The 25,048-nt window shown below is 35.7% G+C and overlaps 1 protein-coding gene across 5 annotated transcripts in view; it reads right to left on the bottom strand.

Moving 5' to 3' along the window:
* The window catches only part of RANBP17 (RAN binding protein 17), a 317,076-nt gene that overhangs the window by 280,369 nt on the left and 11,659 nt on the right, over window positions 1-25,048 (bottom strand). For 2 of the 5 annotated variants that reach the window (XM_032851794.1, XM_032851791.1), the window contains exons 3-9: window positions 24,415-24,505; window positions 16,143-16,309; window positions 12,068-12,133; window positions 7,444-7,548; window positions 5,807-5,972; window positions 2,774-2,847; window positions 451-570 (exon numbers count right to left, since the gene is read on the bottom strand). In XM_032851794.1, the coding sequence (XP_032707685.1) occupies window positions 451-570; window positions 2,774-2,847; window positions 5,807-5,972; window positions 7,444-7,548; window positions 12,068-12,133; window positions 16,143-16,309; window positions 24,415-24,505 (789 nt within the window). The remainder of the gene's footprint in view (window positions 1-450; window positions 571-2,773; window positions 2,848-5,806; window positions 5,973-7,443; window positions 7,549-12,067; window positions 12,134-16,142; window positions 16,310-24,414; window positions 24,506-25,048) is intronic. The other 3 variants (XM_032851795.1, XM_032851793.1, XM_032851792.1) reach the window with 2 other exon arrangements.

The following is a 25,048-nucleotide window of genomic DNA, read 5'->3' as shown; positions in this document are numbered from 1 at the left end:
CTACAAACTCTTATTTGTCCACAAGAGGGCAAAAAGATATTATCTCATAATTCAAAGCCACTTAATCCAATATTAACGTTCAGATTTATATTAAGTCTTATAGTTCAGAAGGTAGCTATGACTCTGAATTAATAAATAATGTAAGAAGTACAAGCAAAGAAATGCAGGACACAATGGTATAAAGCAGAAGCATCACAGGGTATATACCTTCTATTCTTATTCACCTAAAAGAATGGAAAAAAGTGAAAAAGGAAGAACACAGAAGTCTGTCAGGAAAGCACCCATTTTTTAAAACTGCCCGTTTCTACTACAAATGATATCTAAGGAAGATGGATGTGATACTTCACACTTCCTTCCAGAATCATAATCAAGTCACGAATTTATTACACCTTTCAGCAGAAAAACTGTATTTCTACATACTAAGTATTAATTAAATTACTTCATAAATACCTGAGGGTTTTCAAGTATCCTTTTTACTCCCTTAATTAAATTACCAAGGTACTTGGCACGTTCAGGACTGCTAAATAAGGACCTTCTTGTAGAAGCAAACTGAACTAAACATGAAAGTGCCTAAAAATAGGAACAACAAAATTCATTTCAATTTTAAAAGTAACTATGGCCACATGTAAGGAACACTGTCTTCACATAAAAAAGTATTTTTTAATTTTAATAATAGAAAAGTACTACAGAATCCAGAAATCATGAAAGCTACACACCATCAACCACCACCACCACCCATCACTCTTCAACCCCACCACTAAAATTTCTATTCATCTGTATTCTCTTCTAATATATTTTCCTATGTGAAATATGCCAAAGCAACCTGGGCAGGCATACACTCCAAAGACTTCCAATTGCTTCTGCTGCCCAGCTCTGCTCACGAACCAATAAAACAGCTGTTCTACAGAAAATAAAAGATGGTTTTGTGGTAGACTCTGTTTGAGAAATACTGTACACTATGTACAGTAGTATCCTGCAAGTGGGAAAACTTTGCTTTTGTGTAACTTGGTATAACTTCACTTAATCCAGTATATCCCCAATTTATGTGGTGATAGTACATCTTATCCATACCATTCATTAAAAAGTTGAGGAGCAATTTGGAGAATGCTGCTAAGAACATTAGCTATTCTACAAAAATGGTCTAGTTATCTTCTAAAAGTTAATACTTTACCAGACAATTTCACTACTTGGGGTCTTAATTCTACTACTGAAAACCACTGGAATCTGTCTGATCATTAAGTGAGAGGCCCACAGTTGGCAGCTTTTCAGGCCAAGCAGGCCCTCATAGGTTTTGTTTTGGTCCACATGTTTGCCAACTTCATAAAAAAATTAGAACTGGCTGTTAAGATTTAAATATTTTAATGAAGAGATATTAAATAATGTCTGGCTCTCTTAGAAAAGGTGAGAACAGCGACAAGAATCAGAGTATGGCCTTTTAGATGTTCTCCAGTTTGCCGCGTCCTTACTGTTAAAAAAAAAAAAAAAAAAAAAAAATTCCTTAGGCAATTCTGATATACTGAAGGTTTGGGAACCACTGGTGTTTGGGGGCCAAAAACATCTGGGTTTGAGTCTCAGTTTCATTATATAGTTTGCTACCCTAATAAATTTATCTTAGCCAGTCCGGGTCTGTTTCCTTGACAACATAGTGAGGATAATAATACTTACCTTGCAGGACCACTGTAAGGATGAAGGGAGATAAGCACCATATAATAGGGCAGGCCCAATAAATGTTAGTTACTTTCTCTTAAAGCAGTTGTTTTACACTTAATTTTTTAAGTGCCAGTAGCTTATGTTATTGCAAAACATAACCGTACACGAAAACATGGTTTTTAAATAACTAAAAACAAAATTATTCTGGTTAAAAGATAGAAGGCTGAAACTCCGGCACCACCGCAAAAGTGAGTACCCTGTGAAACGCAGTTTAAAAACCACCACCTTAAAACCCTAGACTGAAGAACAGACATGTTTTTTAAAAAAAGAAAGGGAGAGAGTATTTTTGCAAATCTAGTCTCCCCTTCTAGGCAATAACATATCTAAACAAACACACCACGGATCTGTACTTTAAATCTGGAACATGTTTTTTCAGGAAATAGCAATATCAGAATCCTCCAACTTTACTTCTAGAAGCTTAGATATTAAACTGACAACCTTTTCTTTTTCTTTTTCTTTTTTCAGTCTTGCCTGGTCTCTGTTTCAGGTTCCACAAAGATGGGGTTCACATTCTCAAAGTTACTATATAATCAAAGAGTTTTAAGATTTTTAAGCACACAAAATAATTTAATTCAAAAAATAAATGAACAATTGGAGTGATGATCACAAAATTACATGAGCAGATCCCCCTTTTGTTTCTCATTCAGATACACTGATGTGGGCTGCCTGGTGAGCCTAGGGAAGGATTAAGGGAGAATTCTAGAGAGAGGGAAGGAAAAGGGAAGGTAAACGATGGTGTGGCCAACTACCAGACTGAGACCCAGAAGAAGGAGTGGGGACTGGGTAGAAAGGAAGGTACACTTAAAGGGTGACAAGCTTTCCTGGCTCTGGGCAAGAGCTAAACCAACAGCTAGAGGTCCTGGATTCACCCATGAAAAGGAAACCTGTGGTCAGAATGTGACAAATAGCTCAAGTAACATAAATCCCAAGGGATGTAAAAAAGCATTTCTTGTGAGAGGTGAACCCAATCAAGAATATAAATCAGACTTTTTACACTAAAATAGATACCACCCTTAGATAAAGATTGCAAGTACTTTTTAATGAAATAATGATTTTTACTTACTAACTGAGACAGTAGTGGTGGAAGTGAATGATACAAATTGAAGAAAAGATCCAATGTTTCTGGTTCCAGGAAAACTGGAAAAAAAATTTTTTTTTCTAATACCATTACTTCCATTCAGTCATTTTAATGTGAACAGTAAGACATCAGCACACAAACAAGAACTCTAAGACCTCTGCATGTGGCCACTCTTATCAGTTAGGCTTAATTCCTTTTTAATTCCTAGCTATAGTCCGTTGAAAGATGAAAGAATACAGAGATAGAAACTAATTAGCTAAAATGTTCCTTATTTCTATGTAGCATCTACAGTTCTTACTGGGAGAATCTTACCATTTTCATCTGTATTACAATAATATAAACATTTAAGCCAAACAGTATCAAAAAGTAAACACTATTAAAAAGTGTATCATAAAAAAACAGCTATACCCTACTCCATTCCAACTACCTTTCAACTCTTAATCTACACTTACATACGTATTTCCAAATAACATGCTATATGACTATTTCTTTGTTTTACCTTAAACATCAAATGAATTTGTTATAAGCTATGAGGTTGGAGCCTCTACCACAACCTGACCTCTTTCAAAATCTATCCGCTATTTTAACAATTTGGGATTAAATCAATTCTAAGTGTTTACATTTATTATGGCTGTGTAAGTAATGTTAACAGCTAAGCCAAGGAGTACACTATGATCTTATTTCTAACACTCTCTGGATTTAATCATAGCATCTTTTCTGTGCTTAGTTGTATATCTATCTGTCCCGAATTCTTTCCAAATATTCTGACAGATTTGTAAAATGTTCTTCATACCATTTTCCACGTGATCAGTAGCATCAAATAACCTATAATTTCCACTTCTCCCCCCTTCCCTCATCTCCTATAGCCTCCAACTTGTTCCTAAATTTGTTATATAATTATCTTCTTTCTATGTCTGTTCATTGTCATCTTGTTTTGAAACTCCCTTTTCACAAACCCCTCATCTTCCATGGTTTTTTTGTCAAGTAACTTTCTGAGAGCAAGCACATAAAGGATAAATTTCAAGAGGATGGGCATGTCTGAAAATGTCTTAGTTCAACCTTATGCTTGATAATTTCAGTCTAGTTTGAAAATTATTTCCCTTCAGAAGTTTAGGGATACTACTCCATTGTCTTCTGGCTTCCAGTGCTGATACTGAGAAGTCTAATGCTGTTCTTGACCCCAGTCCTTTGTAGGTGACTTCTCCTTTCTGGTAGATTTCAGGATCTTCCTTTTATCACTATTACTCTGAAATGATTATGATTATGAAGCTTAGTGTTTCTTTTATTCATTCATTACTATGTGCCCTTCATGGGATCTTTCAATCTGAAATTTTATGTTTCAGTGCCAAGAACTTTTTTTTGGTGTTATTTGTTTGCAAATTTTCTTCTTCTTTTTTTTTTTTTTTTTCTATTCTCTTTCTCAAACTCCTAGTAGTCAGATGCCAGCTCTCCTAATTTTATGCTCTGATATTCTTGTAGATTTTTCTCCTATCAAATCTCTCCTTGCTTTTTTGTTCTACTTTCTGGGATATTTCCCTAACTTTATCTTCCAATCTTTTATTAAGTGTTTTATTTAAGCAACTATCTTTTATATTTGGAACATTCTCTGAACTTTGCTTTATAAAACAATATCTTATTCTGGAACAACTGTGTGGCTCAGCTGGTTAAGTGTCTGACTCTTGATTTCAGTTCAGATCGTGATCTCAGGGTCATGAGATCGAGCCCCACATTGGGGCTCCATGCTCAGTGGGGAGTCTGCTTGAGATTTTCTCTTCTTCTTCTCTCTTTACCCCTCCCCACAATGCATTCTCTCTCTCTTTCTTTCTCTCAAATAAATAAATAAAACTAAAAAAATACTAATCTTGTTTCAGGGATGTGTTACTTTTTTTTAAATTTCCCTGGGGATATTAACTATACTTTTTTGAAGTTTACTTCTACTCTTTACTTTGTTTCTACTAAGCTCTCCCTTTATAAAAAAGCTTCTTGAGATAATTACAGATGCATATGCAGTTGCAAGAAATAACAGAGACCCATGCACCCATTACTTAGTTTCCTTCAATGGTAAATTCTTGCAAAACTACAGCAGAATATCACAATCAGGAAACCACACTGATACAATCCATCAATCTTATTCATTTTTCCCATTTTTACATGCACTCATGTGGACATACAGGTGTGTGTCTGTGTTTATGTGCAGTATGTGCAATTTTTATTGCATTTTTTTGGTTCATGTATTCATCACGATACTAAGAATACTACATCCCTTTTAATTGTTTTCATCTCTGCTTTCCATATTAGAAGTTTTCACAAAATTGTGGTGTTCCCCTGCTATATTGGTTATCCTAAATACCCAGTTTAATTTCTTGAGGACAAAAAGGTCTGGTCTTGGAAAGTAAGGGGAAAGGGCACACAGGGAAGAAAAATGAAAAGTTGGTAGTTGCACAGGTGGGAGAGAAGATCCTGGGGACTTTGAGCAGAATACAGACTTTTTTACCAAGCCCTAGTCCTCACCTCACCTCTGACTGTAGGAATACCCTAGTGCCATCATCTTTCTGAAATGTGTGAGAGCAAATGAGCTTGCTTTTTTTTCTTGGTATCCTTCTCTATAAGGAAGTAAGCTGCAATTCTGCTCTGCTAAGTCCATTATTCTAATTCATTCTCCTTCTAACTTTGAAAAATACAGTTTCTCTGTGTTATATCTCTGTGTTATATCCTCTCTCACTCTATTCATCTGAAACTTTCAAAACAGAACTCTTCATTTTCCCTCCCAAACCTGTTTTTCCCCTAACTCTAGAGCTAGCTTTCCTATTTTCCAATATCAAAATATGGAAGCTCCCATGATGTGAAGTAAGGAAAGCAGATTTCAATACTGGGTATCAGCAGCTACCCTGGTTACAAATCTTTTTGAATTTTTTGATCGCCTAACAAAAACTAGAGGTAACTGCACATTTGGCAACTATATTGTTTAATTCTGTGCCTTTGACTCTGACCATCCCTCACACTAAACTTTCTTCTTACTTGTTCTCCAGGTTGTTGGAATCTGCACTGTGCAAAGATCATCTGCAGATTCATCTGCTGAACTGCCAATGAAGTCAAAGCTAAGGCAGTTGAGGACCAGTTTCAAGACCTGCATTACTAGAGTTTGTTGACCTTCATCCTGAAGATTTAAGGGTTTGGCCAACACCTGAAAAAAGGTGAAAGTCAAATAAAACTTCATGAAATACATCAATAAACAAATTGTCACTTCACTAAATCACTTTTCAATGCCAAATTAGAATTAGGAAGGAAAGTCTGCAAAGTTATGTTGTTGTGTATGTCAGAAAAAGTTGTAAAATCACAATCAACAAAAATGTACAATAGAATGTTTTCAAAATTTTATTTTCTAAAATGAGAATAAGACCTTTGACACTTAACTGCAAATTGTAGGCCACCTTCTAAAGTTATAAAAAGAACGTTAGGACAAATACTGTACTCAGCAGAATGTATAAATCTTTGGGATCTATTTTAGATCAAAGGCTGCTCAGAACAAGCCGGAAATATAATATTCTTCAAGTGGGGAACTTTATGTATAAATGATCCATATTCAGTTAACAAAGGTCAGAGCTGCATGAGTCTAAGATTGTTCTGGAGAACAATCCTTACCACACCCTACCTCCCCCCCCCCCCAAAAGGTCTACTCTGACACAATCAGAATAGATTATCTCCTAAAGACACATTGCGAAATACCTGTGGAAGAAGTGATAACGAAATTTGGGATTCTGCTTCAAGAATAACACAAAGACAAAGAGTTGTTTGAAAAGTACAGAGATGAAAAGAGACTGGTCTGGAGTTGTTACTGCTTAACTGGTTAATGGGTCCAAGGGGAGCTCATTATATTCTTCAACCTTCTTTTACATATGTTAAAATTTTTCATAGAAAAGGAAAATTTAAAAAACAATAGAGGGTCTTTCAGACTGGCCCACTGCAGCAGTTATCCTGTTACTAACTATCTAGAGAACTGAAATAATTAGAAACAGGTACTTCCTGGAACATACTTTAGGAAATGCTATATTATGCCAATTTAAAAGCTTGAACCGCATGACGGAATCCCTATATTACAAGCAAACACAATATAATTATTAATTAATATAATATAATTAATATAATTAATTATTAATTATAATAATAATCCTAATAATCCACAGGGCACCAAGTAGCAAATGGGAAAATATAATTTCCCAAACAAATTATTAAAGTCAACTGTCTTGGCTCACCTATGAATACTGATAATTGATGAATTAGAAAAACTTACTGCCATTTCATTGTTCATCTGCATCCCATTAAAATACAGGCAACAAAAATAAAGAAACTAAGTCTCAATTAGCTTCTGTAATAAATAATCTATAGCAGTAGTAGGAAGACAGTGAAACTACCTAAAGATAAGTTACTGAATTCCCTTTAGATTTTGTTTTATTATATCTCTGTTAAATAAAAGTGAATTTTTTGGAACCTCTTACAGACTCGTGGAAATCTACTGTACCTAAATTAAGATTGTTCACAGTAAATCTGGAAAAGGCAGAATGGCGGTTGGGGAAGGGGGTTTCAATTGAAGTTCTTCTGAAACTTAAAATTTCCTAAATACTCTAAGTAGGATATTGAATTATTTAAAAACTTACCTCTTTTAGAAGAGAGCATGCTAGCACTAAAATGTCTTTGAGAGAAGTGTCACGAAATGAGGTAGCTATTTTCCTGTGTTTTGCTGAAGGTCTAGAATAATCAACCTAAAAAGATCAAGATAAATTTATTTAACCAGACTTAGCAAATAGCAAAGCAAAAATTTACTAAGAAAAGGAATGGAAATAATGATTAAAGAAGCATCAAGTACAGAGTTAAGAGAGCTTTTAAAAATCTATGGGATAAGTGCCCTGCTTAATGTTAGTCACAGAGTTAACGGCAGACCCACCATCGGCAAAACCCAAGTTTCTAGACTGTTTCAATTCATTGCTCTTTCTAACCATACCAATCCCAAAATTAGAAGCCAGAATTGATCACACTTTCAGAGGTAATATGAACACAGATTATAAAATAACAGATGGATCCTAAGACTATCAACTCCTGTACCATGTACCATTTCCTATTAGGTAAGCAACAACTCTGTTCCTCAGCTCAGATTGCTCCTGTAAAACAAGAATCCCTAAAATAATCTTCAAATTTTAACTTGCTGTGAATCAGTTAATAATCAATTACAGAAAAATTGTTCATATAAAAGTAGTATTTCTATATACACCAGAAATGTCATTGGTTCATATATCCTTGGTGTTTTAAAAAGAAACCAAGGCGGAAAAAATAAACAACCAGAAATCTTAGTATATAAGCAACAGTACATTCCCTCTTAATATTTATTAGTTACCGATAGATAACTATTAAGAATAAATCTATGAAGAGTAGTTCTTAAGCCTCTAATCTAAAATATGATAAGATCAAAACTATACTATTAATGCCATTAATACTTCCATTTATCAACAGCAAACAGCAAACAAAGCTGAAGTCTGATACCCAAATGACCATTAACACCATGGGCTAGAGTCACTACAGCATTCCTTTTGCTATTTGGAAGAAGAAAATAAACCATTTTCTTTGCTAATGCTTAAACACATTTAAAAAAAAATCAGTGAGCTCAAAATTGATTATTTGATACTTCCTAAGCTCCATCAAACAATTTAGACTATATTTAAAGCCACATTTACTTATAGAAACATGAAACATAACAGAAGTGATTACAGGAAGTAGTTACTGGAATCTGTAACTGTGGAGGCCAAGAAAAACAAGGCTGTACCCACCTCGAGTCTAGCCCTAACATAAGTACAGCCATCTTGGCAAAGTGGAGGCTGGCACCTTGCACCCCCTCTCCACCCGCTCCCCTCCCCTTCCCTCGGTAGTATGTGTGACATTCCTCGGCCACCCCTGGCTGCCCTGGGGGAAAAGCAAATAATTAACTTGCAGAGATCACAATCCTGCAAGACAGGAGTCTCCCCTGGTTTACCAATGTTCTAGAGATTTACAACCAAGAAGCTATCTTAACAATAGCACAATTTCCAGAGGCAAATAACTCAGTTCTTTAAGCCCTAATGTCGCCCTCCCCACCATAAAACTGAAGGAGGCTGAGGCAGAAGGAAATGAAAATAAAGTTAAATTTCTTCTAAACCTAAATCTCACTAACAAGGACACTTGATAGGAGAAATGTGAAACTTTATCTCTAAACCTCCAAGATAGTGTCAGCGATCATTCCCAAGCATATGACCCACTGATATACACCTAAAGGGTCTCACAAGAAGATTTTTGTTATTGGTAATGAATAACCTTTTCCCCAGACAACAGCTAGCCCCTCAAAGTCCTGGAGACCTCGCTTCCAAAATTCCTTAGATACTTACATCATCCCTAACCCCTTTTGTCCTCACCCACCGCCAAGTCCACCCCTATTCTGCCTTTAAAAACTGACTGCAATCTGGCTCGGGGTCTAAGTCCCTACTCCACTGCGTCAGGTATACTTGGGCCCAAGCTTAAGCATGTCACCTCAGGGTCCAAGTCCCTACTCCGCTGCATCGGGTATAGTTGGGCCCAAGCTTAAGCATGTCACCTCAGGGTCCAAGTCCCTACTCCGCTGTGTCGGGTATACTTGGGCCCAAGCTTAAGCCTGTCAAATAAACCGTCGTGTGATTGCATCGGTGCTTGGCTCCTTGGTGGTCTCTCGGACACAAAAACTCGGGCATAACGTAACCAATAGGTAAGATTCAAATTAGCATTTCCAGCATTCTTCCTTTCTTTTAAACCAAACTTTAGTCTGTTTCTCTTATAATATGTCCTTCAATATATAAAAACTTTTCCTTAATACAAATAATAGCATATAGTATTGCAATTGTAATTCATGAAGTACTCTTCACATATTATTTCACTTCTTAAAATAGCCTGTGAAAAATATATTATCCTCTTCTAACATATGAAAATTAAAGTTTACAGGCACACTATCTTAGGCCAACCTCTCATTACTACCATATTATAACACGAACAGAAGAAACTCTTATGGAGCACTTGTACATACCAGGCCCTGAGCTAGTAGTTTATCTAATCTTAAGAAGATCCTGGAAGGTGTCATTCTCACTTTACAGAGTGTAAATCTGTACACTTAAAGACATTTAGATGTCTGTCCAAAGCAGTAAGCAATAGAGCTAAAATACAAATCCAGGTCTAATTTCAGTTATCTTCAAGGCCTACCCTGCTTATTTTACTTGTTTTATTCACCGATATCCAGTTTTTTGAGAAGACGGACTGTGCATCTTTGTCTAATGCATACCTATGCCTCTACAATGTAGACAAAGGATATTGTACTTCCTGATGAGTATCCTTCAGGAACAGTAGAAACCATAGGCTTGGCTTTGAAAAAAAACAAGATTGCCTATAATCCTCTTTTAGGAAACCTCAAGTTTAGATATGTTTTCTTAAAAAATACATCTTGTTATTGACATTACATGAATTTGCCTGGTTCACATTTAATAATGATAGTGTCTGATTTTCACCATGCACTGTAGATCTCCCTGCTGCCTGGTCAGAAGTACTTACCAAGCGCTTGTTCAAACTGTAAATGCCATAAAATTAGACCAAGTAAAATGGGTCCACAAAAGCCTTATTTTTTTTACCATACAAAATCAAAATCACACTTTAGACCTTGAAGCTTTTTTCAAAAGCACTTGGGTTATATACAAGATAAGCCTAGAACATCTTGTGCCAAAAAAGTAAGAAAATATTCAAAGACTGGTGAGTAAATGTCAAATGGACATGGAAACAAGCTTAAAAGGATTCCTACTGGCCAAATATGGCAAAATGAGAGCATGAAAGTATGTTACTAACAAATTATAATCTACTAAATACAATTGGAAGCCAGGAATGCATATTGATATAAATAAGTGAATAAATTAGAAGTCTGATGAGGAATGGATATTTTGTCTTAAGTAGTTATTATTTACAAGGGAGAAAAAAATAAATCTGCAATTAGAGGAGGAGACCATTTTCATCAAGTAACCAAAGTAAATACCATTAGTAATGTAACAAATCAAATCATGCGCTTCCTGACTGGAGAAAATGAGAAGACCACAGTATCATTTCTGTGATATTCCTAACCAATATGCATAATCCGAATCTAATAATAAAGAAACATCAGACAATCCCAAATTGAGGGACATTTCACAAAAGTAGCCTGTAATTTTCACAAATGTTAAGGTCATGAAAAGTGAGAGAAAGATTGAGGAATTTTTCCAGATTGATGGAGACTAAAAGAACATGTCCAATAAATGAGAGGCACAATTCTATACTGGTTCCTTTGTGGGACAAATGTATACTGGTACATAGCCACAGGGGAGAAACTGTTACTCGCTCGGGGTGGAGGAGTCAGGGAGTGAGGTCTGTGATAACATAAGGGATCACTTTAAATTTAAGATAAGCACCCGATAAAACTAGAAATATTCTCTAATTCCTGACTGAACACAAGTTGGAAACGGTTGTTTTGGCTGATTTTTTTATGTACAGAACTATACTGACACTCCAAAGGGAGCTGGCAAGTAGTCCTAGGTATGCAAGCTCTTCATATTCACACACACACACACACAAACGCAGACTACTGAACATGACAAGAGTTTTAAAATATAAACACTACCTCTACTCCCCTTTATTTTAACATTATCCCACAGAGAACCTAACTTCTGCTTTTGTTCTGTTTAGAACCATGCTAAGTACAAAAGTGAGCAGAAACAGGTGACAATGTGCTCAGCTGCTGAGCTCATAAAGGCACTGTTGTGGTGAAGCACGGCTTCTGTAAAGTCCTTGTACAGGGTGGAAATTCATGCCAGCAAGTGGCCAAGTGCCAAGTGGCCTATTCTTTGAGGAGTCGTGCTGTGTACCCATTGTTGAGAATCCATTCACCAAACTGCTTGTCTTTTATTTGTAAGCAAATAAAGGTTTGTTTCTTTTCATATAATTTTTTTCTTATGTTAGTGTATTACTATGTAGAGAGGATAAAAGGACAATTCACCAATGGTCATGGAGCAAGGACCATGTCTAATTCCCTCTTCCTTGCAGTACCTCACACTATTTCTGTTACTTTCAGTAAGTGTTCCAATACCTAATTATCCCACCAATAAAATACACAAAAAACTTGATTATTCAGAGTTTTATGCTACACAAACATTTTATATGAAAGAATCAGTATTACTTAGCAAACTTCACGTCACTATTAGATGGAAGGCTTACCAGGTTCATTTCCTGAGTCAACTCGGAGAGGATTATCACTCCTATTATGCAGTGCTCCACAGTACCCTATGGAGAAAACAACCAAGTGTACCCTAAGTAGAGACATATTATTGGTTCTTAATGCATAAACAAATAATCAAATACTGAAACATCACATTTTCCGAATAATGTATCTACTAAAATACATAAAAAAGTATTTATGATGTCTACAAAAATAATTTTGAGTTCATTTTTTGAAGGATAAATTCAGGTACACACAGAACTGAGTGAGGAAAAAAGCTCACCTACCCTAGAAATGCTAAATACTCTAAAAAATGTTTATAGCATGTAGGACTTATATTAAACTAAACCCTAAAATACAAGAGTTTAATAGTTTTCATGAGACTTTATAAGATTGAACAAAAATTGCTCTTTAGTTCTATAAATTTGCTTGAAGGCTACTGAGATAGCTGCACTCAATAAATAATAAATAGCTTAGGAACTAATATAAATCTCTCAATCTAATATCACATAAGATCACTTAGGCCTTTTTAATATTATTTAATAGCACATGTGTATGCATTTATTATGATATCTAAAATGAAGGCAGTCTAAAGTGTCCAATGCACTGGGGTAAATTAATACATAACTATCAATATGGTATACAGTTTCATAGCCTCTATAATGTTTTTAATTTAATCAGCTCCCAATTTAATCTCAAAAACTTCCTTCAAATCAAAATTCAGATTTTAGGTGCACTTTTACTAACAAATTACCTTATTGCAAAATCACATTGTAAGTATAAAAACTAAAAAAGTAACATCCAGGGATGCTTGGGTGGCTGAGTCAGTTGAGTGTCCGACTCCTGATTTCAGCTCAAGTCATGAGCTCAAGGTCGTAAGATGAAGCCCAGGACATAGTCTGCCTGAGATTATCTTCCTCCCTCTCTCTCTGCCCCTCCCTCCACATGCTCTCTCTCTCTCTCTCTCACACACACAAATAAATACATAAATCTTAAAAAAAAAAAAACATTCAATTATAGTGTAATCATAAAAAAGAAATAATACAGATTACAAGCTTTTCAAGTCTTTTTTTTTTTTAAAGATTTCATTTATTTATTTCAGAGAGAGAGAGGGAGCACACGAGCGCACAAGCAGGGGGAGCAGCAGGCAGTGGGAGGGAGAAGCAGGCTTCTTGCTGAGCAGAGAGCCCGAAGAAAGGGCTCAACCGCAGGACCCTGGGATCATGACCTGAACTGAAGGCAGACACTTAACTGACTGAGCCACCCAAAGGCCCCACAAGTTTTTCAAGTCTGAATTTTATAGTTGGTCATTCCTTCTATTTATTATCTCAGGATAAAAAAATAAACAAAAGTCACATCCCATAATTTTTGCATTTTATTTCTTTATGGCCCTTCACAACAATCTCAACTGTTTGAACTAGGCTACACATTTCCTGTTACTGAAGCATCGGCCCTCTGAGTAAGCACACCAGGTCAATGCTCCTCGAAGTGAGGCTCCCTGATGGCCTGCTGGTCCTCTGCAAACTCAATGCTAGTCTCAGAGTGGCTAGGGACTCATTCATGATGGATGAGATAAGAGTTTGTACAAGATTATAAGCCTACTAAGTCCCTACTAAGTACACTGCTTAGTTTAGCCAGCATTTTTTTCATAGCAAATCTTCCTCAGTGAAGGAAGCACCACACTGATTTACATTCTGCTCCTTATCTCATTGTGAATCAGTAATGTAGCTAGCACTGCCATAGATGACAGGAGGCTCTCCTGGGTATGTATGTAGAAAAGAAGCCCATCAATGTTTGTAGTGTGGCAGCAGTAAGACTGCAATAACAGAGAAAAGAAGATGTACAAAACTTCAGGCCATTAAAGATTTAGCAAATTTAAAATAATTTTTAGTACAAAATTCACAGAAGCTGTTAATACCCAAAGGAACCATGGGGTACTCTATTTGAGTACTTAAACATTAAAGTGTTTTTTTTTTCTCTTTTGTCTAGAAATTTATTAGACATAATTAATCTATGACAGTAGAGGATCTGGACAAAGTAAAATTAGTTGCTCAAACTTTTTACTTGCCCTGACCTAGCAGCTTTCGATTCACTTAAAATTCCCAAAGTATTTTCTCAAATCCCGTTACCTTGATTGAACACTTTAAAAATAAGAGCGCCAAGGACCTGAGTCTGCTTTTTAAGAATCTCATTCACATTTATGGGAAACGTATTTAGCACGCGTTTCTTTTCTCATTTCCATTCAGGTAAGTGAAATAGCCTTTCTCGTGACTCAAAGTTAGGTTAAGTCATACCCAGAAAACAAGTGCTTCCTTTTGTGATACTTTGTTAAACTTTGAAGACCAAACATTTTGTTTCTTCTGTTTTTCCAAAATCGACAAGAACACACTAAAGCTCACCTTAAGTTCAACTTACCAGCCACTGGAAAGAGAGCTTGAGAAATGTTATCCAACAAGAATGACTTCATTCCATTCAGTTTTCAACCTTAATTTTATTTTTCAAAAACTCTGAAGTCTGTTCTTGCCTACACTAATGATTCTTGAGCTGTGTGTGATCTTAAGAAACAACAAGAGAGGGGGCCTGGGTGGCTCAGTGGGTTAAAGCCTCTTGCCTCCGGCTCAGGTTATGATCCTGGAATCCTGGGATCGAGCCCGGCATTGGGCTCTCTGCTTGGCAGGGAGCCTGCTTCCTCCTCTCTTTCTGCCTGCCTCTCTGCCTGCTTGTGATCTCTGTCAAATAAATAAATAAAATCTTAAAAAAAAAAAAAAAAGAAAGAAAGAAACGACAAGAGAAGAGTGCTATTTTGTTAGCCAAAACTGCGAGTACAACTCTGGAGTGAGGAAGTCATTTGTCTCTGAGCAAACCATCCACTGCTCCAGGACTGCTCACCTGAGGGCTAAAAAGACATGGATGGATTCCTGAGAAGTTTTAGATGATCAAATATTTGTTAACCAGGATTTTAACAATATGAATAAAAGGAAAGCATCGTAGTCTAGTGTTTCATATTCTGAAGTTTCTAGAATTGCACTACATGGTAGAGTTACATCTTACACAGGGATTTACTGCATAAGAAATAAAATCTCAGAAAATCCAAATTGCCTCTAATTGCCAATAAACCAATACTGAGCCATCTCTCAATCCAAACTGCCAGTTTTCCCTCAAGAACTGTAACAGACCACTGCTTCTGCATCAGAGCACCAGCTGAAGTGTCTTTCTTGCAATTAGGGATAATGTCTGTATGAAAAAATATGTATCTTTAAATATCCGAATCACACTGAGCAAGGCAGGATGGTCATTCTAAGAGGCATGCAGAGACTGGAAATAGCAGATTTGAGTTTGCCACACCACACCTCAGGACACAGACTACTCTGTGGAATGGCAAGCAGAATCACCAGCACAGTGTATATGACTGTCCTCTTGCTTATTTTTCTTTATTTTTATTTTTTGCAGTTCAAATACCCGAATTTGCGCAGGTTAAATGTGCATATGCTAAAACTTGAATCATTTAAGTTAAAAATATCCTTAAGAAACTAGCATAGTCAATACGGTCTCATGCAAAAGTTAAATATATGTATCCCTTAAGTTAGAAAACTTGGCTGAAATGCTTGCTTTATGCTTTACTAGGTCACTCTTCAACTGTATGTAATTCACTTAACTTTCCTAAGCCTCAGTTTTCTCATTTGCAAGTGAGATCCACTTCAAAGAGATGTAATGAGCATTAGATCACATCATACTCAAAAAATATTAGATCCGTTTTGTATGTATGTAGTACATAGACGTGCATGTTAGAAAGGACAGAACACGTATTTTTGAAATTTTCTAATTTTTGTGTATTTTCTAACATTTTAATGTTCATTCTTTTTGCCTGAAACTTCTGTAATGCCATGATGCTAATTTACTGGCAATAAAAAATAAAGGGCCCAGAGGATAAACAGTAAATTGTAATTAATATGGTACTGGTAGTCACAGAAGAAATCATACTTAAGAAAAGAAGTTTTCTAAACCAAAAAAAAAACCCCAAAAAACAAAAAAACCAACTAGTGATGTTCTAATAATGCGATAATGCCTTCTTACCTGAAGGAACTTCTTCACATCAGCAATAATTTCTCTGAAGATAAACTGGTCTTTCTGAACCTCAAACCATCCCAGTTTAGTGATTTTAGCAATGACTTGAATTAGAGCTTGGATAACAAAGGGCGCCAGCTTGGGCTGTGATGCCACATAATTAAGAATGTAGTTTCCTGTAAGAAAATATTCTGTGATCATTTGAACTTTTCCGTAACATAATGTGAATCTTGTGAAGAAAAACAGCTGGCAATGACACATTCTTTGACAAAAAGCTAATCCTTTTCTCCAAGATACATACTTACTTAAATAGTCATTTATGCTACAAGGCTTATTGTGGAAAAGGAAATTTGCTCCAATTCAATTTAAATATTAGGGGATAATTTGAGTGTAATGAGAATGTCACTTTTGTTTTTGCATGATTTCACGTAGAAAAAACTGCCAGGTGAATACAAAGCTGCAACCAGGCCAAATGAAGCAAACCATATACAAAATGCAGCCACCTCAAACATCTAGTAGCTGTCTCAGTTCACCTCACGTGTTACCCGCCTCACACAACCTTATCTGGTTTTACACTTTTCCATCCTATTTCAGATAATCTTCCTTCACCACTTCATTATGATTCACGAACTGCAACCCTCTGAGGTCCACATCCAAAAACAAAATTCAGATATTCAAGATAAAATGCTTCTTTATTCTACTATTTAAGTATTTCTTAACCATTTAACATGTGTAAAACTCTACTAAACCTTCTATTAGATTTCTTTTTTTAATGTGTCACTGATGAAGTTGAGTTTTATTTCCATGTCCAATTTCTCTCCTGAACCCTGTGATTTTACTGCATAACAATGCATAGCACAGTCACTTTTATGGATGCATATGTCTTACTATATCAACACTGACTGTACGCTATCCTGTTTAAGTGGCACAAAAAAAACAAGTAGTATAGTATGGTAAAATAAGTATATAAGTTATAGAAAGTACAAATAGAATAGTAAATTAAAACTTGGAACAAAGCTGATATACCAAAATCATTAAAAGTGGGTAGCAAAGTTAGCTATGAGATCAAATAATTGAGTTCAGGTAACAAACATGCCAGAAGTCTAACAGAAAAATAAAGGGAAAAATTTTTTAAAAAGGAAAGGATTCCATTTCTACTTTGGCCTCAAAGGCCAGTATGCCATTAGGGAAAAGAGTGAAGAAAAGGTATATACCTCAATATTTAAATAAAAATATCTTTAATGGAAACAGCTGCAGTGAGATTCTTACATTAAAAAAAAAAATTCTCATGACTATCATATTTCAACCTTAATTTTTATTAACATCAAGATTATATAGTTATATAAATAAATCTTTAAAAAAAAAGATTTATTTATTTGAGAGACAGAAAGAGGGGAGGACAGGGAACATGAGCAGGGTGAGGGGCAGAGGGAGAAGGAGACACCCTGCTAGCCATGTGGGGCTCAATCCCAGAACCCTGGGATCATTACCTGAGCCAAAGGCAGACGCTCAACCAACGGAGCCATCCAAGTGTCCGAAATTAAATTTTCTTTAAAAAGCATAGATTTTTCTAGAATTAAGATGGATGTAAAAAAAAAAAAAGGTTTCTCCTATGCAGTAATATGGATATCCTAAGCTTCATAACTTGTAATGTTTTATTTCAATAATGAAGCTTAAGAAGAAGACACTGCTTCTAGAATATAAAAGAAAATCTGGTTTATTTACCTCAATTATTTTTACTATCTTGAAAATTTTTAACTTGGAGGGGATATGGGAATCTGCATGGGGGTAATGATAACCACTAAGAGGGTAATCTCAAGATAATCAACAAAATGTGAGATCAACCAAGTTTGACATTTAAGCTAGGTCCCAATATACACACCTTCCCAGACTACCCAAGTAAAGACACTGGCTAACAAGTTTGTCATCTAAGGCAGGAAAAAAAATTAATACACTACACGTTTGTTATTTTAGCTGAATACCTTACATAAAATACTCTCATGTTATGCTTTTTTACAGGACTTCTAATATTTTTCCAGTTCAGTAAGTGTCCATGACAATGATCAAGTAAAACAATATGCATCTCATCATCACCAGCCCAAGGTAACAGAAAAAAGCCATATCAAGAAGAAAATGAAATGCTCAAGAAGACACAGGAAAATGAAATAAAACAGCTAAAAAAGTCCCAGAGAGAAGTTAACAGAAAGTTGGAAAGCTATGCAGTAGAAGCTCTTCGGGTGTGGAACCCTATGTAACAATAACATTTTAGCATTTATGATGCAAGTTAGAAGTGCTTCCCAGCAAATTCCTTATGTGGCTCTCATAGCAATGTGAAGATATTGCTATTATACTATTATTACTATTAACTTGTTTCTTAGGTAAAAGATATGAAAGTGAAAGAGGTGAAATAACTTGTCACATTGACCAAATTGGGACTAAGACAGGTTGTTTTGGTTTAAGTTTTTGTTTATTGCTTCCAAATACTAGCCAAACCATAAGTCTTATTAGTAATGAGTAACTCAAAACTTGCAGACATCTTTGGTAATTTACCATCATTAGACCTGATGTTTTTGGTATTACACATTATGGGAATTTAATATTCAATAGTTCTTGACTAATTGATTTTATTTTTTTTTTATTTTATTTATTTATTTTGACAGAGAGAGATCACAAGTAGGCAGAGAGGCAGGCAGAGAGAGAGGAGGAAGCAGGCTCCCCACTGAGCAGAGAGCTGATGCAGGGCTCAAGCCCAGGACCCTGAGACCATGACCTGAGCTGAAGGCAGAAGCTTTAACCCACTGAGCCACCCAGGTGCCCCTGACTAACTGATTTTAGGTTAAAAAAAAAAAAAAAAAAAGCCACAAAATCTATCAGAAAACACACAAGAATATAAAAGAAAAGGGGAAAGATTCAATCTCTACTTTGTTCCCTAAGGCTAATATGTTATTTGAGAAAAAGGTAAAGAGAAGGTAAATAACCCCAATATTTAAAGAATTCTTTGATGGAAATAACTCCAAATTCCAAGAACACAAAAATTTGAGCTATAAACTATGCCTGGAGTTTGCTTATGAAATATTTGGAGAGAGAGAATAGATGGGACAAAAGAAATGATCACAAGAAGATCAAGATAAGACTTATGAGGAGAAGATGTGGAGAACCTGGAACCTCCATGCATTGCTGGTGAGAATGCACAGTGGTACAGCCACCTTGGAACATAGTATAGTGGTTTCCTTAAAAGTTAAGCATAAATTTATTTATGAACCAGCAATTTCACTCTTAGGTATCTACTGAAAAGAAATGAAAACCTATGTCCACACAAAGACTTGTTAGGTCAATATTCACAATAACATTATTCACTGTGGCTAAAAAGCAGAAATAACCCAAACATCCATCAAGTAGTGAATGGTAACAAAATGGTAACAAAAATCTATCTATACTAAGGAATATTACTCTACAATAAAAAAGAACAAAATATTGACATATGCTACAACATGGATAAATCTCAAAAACATTTTGCTAAGTGAAAAAAGTCAGACACAAAAAGCTACATATGGGTATGATTGTATTTATATGAAATATTCACTAAAGGTGAATCTATAAGGGCAGAAAGCATCCAGTGGTTGGGGTTATGGGAGCAGGACTAACTTAGTAAGCATAAGGGATGTTCTGGGGGTGACAGAAATGTGCCAACATTGAATTGTGATGATGTTCACACAACACTGTAAATTTACTAAAAATCATTAATTGTACACTTAAAACAAGTCAACTTTATGATATATGAATTACACCTCAATAAAGCTCTTTGAAGGGAAGAAAGGAGGACCAATCTATATAGGTAATTAAACTTAAGCTACACTTTCATTTGAATAGAAGACCAGAGAAACAACATTAAATAAGGCACCAAGGCAGAAATAACAGGGCATAAGGGGAAGACCTTCTGGCACAACTACAAGACTAGTACCAATGAGCATACACAGTTACAAGAATGGTCCATCAATTACAAACTCATAAAGGGACTTGAATACGAAGCTGAGGAAATACTATTTAACTGATGAGCAATAGTAAGCCATTGTTAATTATGCTAATAAAGGCAGAAAACAGTGTGGTGAATACTAACTGGCAGTAGAGTTAATGTTGGAAGATAATGGGGCTATGTAGTCTGGGCCTTCCCATGAAAAACTGAGGATTCTGAGGGGATGTGAAGTCACGGCAACTGTTGAAGCAATTACTCCTATCTTCCACTTTGGCTGACACGTGAATTATTCTACTAACACATGTCAGACATGTCATGACAAACATTCTAATCTACTTGCAGAAATAAGAGTAGTAAGTTAAACCAATGCAACTCATAAGGAGAACACATCATTTGTTGCTTGAAATTGTGTTCTAAGTTTCTACTTTTCTCTTTTCCAAATTTCCTTTAATGAGTGTTCCTCTTTAAGTATTTATTTAAAAACAAACAAGTCAAATGGGCCATCTGACAATAGGTCTGTATCTTTCAAATAAACTGAATCAGTAATTATTCTGCACCAGGCCCTGAGGGGTTCACTGGTGGGCCCTACCAAACATTTAAGGAAGAAATTATATCAATTATCTTCAATCTCTTCCAGAAGACAGAAGCAAGAGAATTCCTTCTAATTCATTCTATGAGGCCAGCACTACCTTAATAACAAAACCAGACAAAGATGTTATAAGAAAAGAAACTACAGACCAATATCTCTCATCAACATAAAGAAAAATCCTCAACAAATTAGCAAATTGATTCCAAAAATGCATAAAAAGAATTATATACCACAACCAAGAATTATATACCACTACCAAGTGAGATTTGTCCCAGGTTCTGCAAGTCCAGTTCAACATCTGAAAATCAATTAATGTTATCAAAAGAGGAAAGAAGGAAAATCACATGATCATTTTATTAGATGCAGAAAAAGCATTTAACAAAATCCAGTGGCCAGTTATAATAAAAATTCTCAGCAGAAACAGAAGGAAACTTTCTCAACATGAAAAAGAGTGTTACAAAAAACCTAAAGCTGACGGATTAAACCAGAGAAGAACTAAATAAATGGAGAGAGATTCCACGTTCGTGGGTAAAAAGACTCAATGCTGTCAAGCTGTCAGTTCTTCCCAAACTGACCTGGAGATTCAACGCAATCCAAATCAAAATCCCAGTAAGTTATTTTGTAAATATTTACAAGCTGATTCTAAAGAGATTCACAGAGAGGCAACTGATCTAGAATACCTGCCACAATACTGAAGAACAACAAAGCTGGAAGGCTGACACTCCCCAGCTTCAAGATTTCTTATAAAGTTCCGGCGCTCAAGACAGTGCGGTACTGGTAAAAGAACAAATAGCTCAACGGAACAGAATAGAGGGCCCAGAAAAAGACACACGTGAATCTAGTCAACTAGTCTTTGACAAACGGACGAAGGCAAAAAAGAATGGAGTGAAGACAGTCTTTCCAACAAATGGTGCCAGAACAAGTGGACACCCATATGCAAATAAACGAATCTAGACACAGACCTTACACTCTCCACAAAAATCAACTCGAAATGGATCACAGTCCTAAATGTGAAGCACAAAACTATAAGAACTCCTAGAAGACAACGCAGGAAAAAAACCTAGACCATCTTGGGTTTGCACTGACTTTCTGCACACAACAACGAAGGCACACTCCATGAAAAATATAGTGATACGCTAGACTCACTTAAAATTAAAAACTTTTGCTCTGGGAGGAACAACATCAAGAGAATGAGAAGACAAGCCACAGAATAGGGAGCAAAATCTTTGCAAAAGACTTATCTGATAAAGGACTGCCATCTAAAATATAGAGAAACTCTCAAAACTCAACAATAAGAAAACAACCTGATTAAAAATGGGTGAAAGACTTAGACACATCATCAAAGAAAATATACAGATGGTAAATAAAACGTATGAAAAGATGTTCAATCGTATGTCATCAGGGAATTGCAAATTAAAACAGTAAGATACTGCTACACACCTACTAAAACAGCCCAAATCCAAAATATTGAAAATACCAAATGTTAGCAAGACTGTGGAGCAACAGGAACTCTCATTCATTGCAGGTGGGAATGCAAAATGGTACAGCCATTCTCGAAGACAATATGACGATTCTTTACAAAATTAAACACAATCTTACCATACCATAGAGCAATTACTCTCCTTAGTATTTACCCAAATGAGCTGAACTTAAGCCCACACAAAAGTCCACTTTAGGCTTTATTTATAACTGCCAAAACTTGGAGCAATCAAGTAGGTGGGCAAATAAACTGTAGTACATCCAGACAATAGCGTATCATTTAGTGCTAAAAAGAAATGATCTACCAAGCCATGAAAAGACCAGGAGAAGGTTAAATCCTTATTACTAAGTAAAAGAAGCCAATCTGAAAAAGCTACACATTATAGGATTCCAACTACATGACACTCTGGAAAAGGCAAAACTGCCAACAGTAAAAAGAGCAATGGTTGTCAGGGGTTAGAAGGGAGGAAGGGATGAATAGGTGGCACACAGAGGATTTCTGGGGGGCAGTGAAACTATTCTGCAGACTGTTATAATGGGGGATGTATGTCCTTACACATTTATGCAAACCCCAGAATGCACAATACCAAGAGTGAACCCTAACGTAAACTGGACTTTGGGTAATGATCATGTGTCAATGTAGGCTCATCAATTATAACTAATGTACCTCTGGTGCAGGACACTAAAAATGGAAGAGCCTATACATGTGTGGGGGACAGAGCGTATGAGAACTCTACTTTCTGCTCAATTTTAAAACTGCTCTAAAAAAATAAATCTATTCAAAGTGTATGTGTGTGTATACGTAAGTCAGTCAAATAAAGCCATGATGTTTTGTGAGTTAGGTTTATAATGTTTGGACCCTAATTTTTAAAACTATAAGTTCATCTTGCTTTCTTAAGCACCCAAGTCTATGAACACATAGATAAATCCTCCTGTAGGCGTTGTACAGTGCCTATGATTCTGGGTGCTTTAAGAAAAATATCAAATATATGAGGCAAATGACATGTCATTGTGTGATCCGATCGTTCAAAAATTTGGCTTACTATCTATCATAGATATACATTTTAATTTTTCTGATACACAAATACAAATAATGTGAACCCTGAGGCTGGAGAGCACAAATGAGTCGACAGTTCATTTCTACTATAAACAAAGATCACTGAAAACAAAAATCCCATAGCTCAATTAGACTCCTGTCCATATGAAAAGCTAACACATACATACACAGATACATGTACACATACACACACACACACAAAACCTTAAACTACATTATTTCTGAAAAATATACTGTACTTCACAGAATAAGTTTTCCAACTATACTAACTTCCAAATATTATTCTTCCATATACACATTATCTTCCTAATAAGTAGGAACCTGCTTTTTTTTTTTAATTTTTATTTTTTATTAACATATAATGTATTACTAGCCCCAGAGGTACAGGTCTGTGAATCGCCAGGTTTACACACTTCACAGCACTCACCATAGCACATACCCTCCCCAATGTCCATAACCCAACCACCCTCCCCTACCCCTCTCCCCGCTGCAACCCTCAGTTTGTTTTATGAGATTAAAAGTCTCTTATGGTTTGTCTCCCTCCCGATCCCATCTTGTTTCATTTTTAGGAACCTGCTTTTGATTTGACATGCACCCCAAATGATTTTGTATAGAAGCCTGAGAAATAAATGGACAGCTGGCTTCTTTTCTATCATTCAGTTGCAAATGAAGTTAAGACAATGGCTAAGAGCATAAACTCCACACGGATTGTATGGATTTGAATCACAGCTCTACTTACTTCTTCTGAGCTGTGTGATCTTGGGCACATTACAGAGCCAATCAAATCTAATTTCCTCATTTATAAAATGAGGATAATAAGAGCACCTATTTCATAAATGTGGTGAATAAAATGAGATAGTACAAATCTTACCAACAGTACACACAATAAAATCCTAGTTATTTATTTATTATTAAACTAACCAAATGCTTTGATTACACATTGTTGTATAACACATCACTGTTCATTACTAGATGCATAAAGGAGACTTGACAACTCATCTTCAAAAAAAATAACAGAATTTTAAGTAACTTGCATGCCTCTTCACAGTTTAACATATTTAAAAGGAAAAAATGATTTTAAAGTGCAATGTTAAATAATGTAACATTGTGTGTCAACTATACTCCAATTAAAAAATAAAGTGCAATTTTATTAAAAAAAAAAAAAGCATAATAAACCACTTACTGATATCTACCCTCTGTTCAATTGGCAAAGGACTGACTCGGCTAACAAGTTTTGAAAGACATGTTGCTGCAAGGAGCTGAGCATAGGATGTCTGCAAAGAATAATAAATTTTATTTATTATTATCACAAATGAAATTAGAATCATCAAAACACTGTGACAGGAACTTTTCCTAAGCCATAATGGAAATTTTTCTGGTTTTCCAAAACGACAGATTAACAATGAATAAAGTATATATACAAATATACACATATATATATATATACAATCTCTCATAAGGGTTCAGTCATTGAGGAAGGTGTAGGTCACTTTCTCAAACAAGAGCAGATAATCAAGAGAAAAAATATTATTTTGAGCAAGTTCAAATAAAATACTCTTACCACATCTACACAGTCCTGTACGATCTGGCCTCTGATTATCTCTCCCAATTCACCTGGTTCCTCTCTTCACTGTCCTCTGACCACAACAGCTCTCTTTTCGCCCCTTTCAATGCCTTTCCTACCCTGACCTCCACACTCCTTTAGATCCATGTCTTATGGTATTGTATTCCCTTTGACCACCAATTGTCTTAACTTTATACTCAATCCTTCAAAATTTGGTCCAGTGACTCACTACATTTTCCTCTGACTAGAGGTC

The sequence above is a fragment of the Lontra canadensis genome, unplaced genomic scaffold, assembly GCF_010015895.1.
Source record: "Lontra canadensis isolate GAN:19392208 unplaced genomic scaffold, GSC_riverotter_1.0 scaffold5, whole genome shotgun sequence".
Classification (NCBI taxonomy): domain Eukaryota; kingdom Metazoa; phylum Chordata; class Mammalia; order Carnivora; family Mustelidae; genus Lontra; species Lontra canadensis.
The sequence above is the reverse complement of the archived record's forward strand: the minus strand, read 5'-3'. Positions and strand labels throughout refer to the sequence as shown.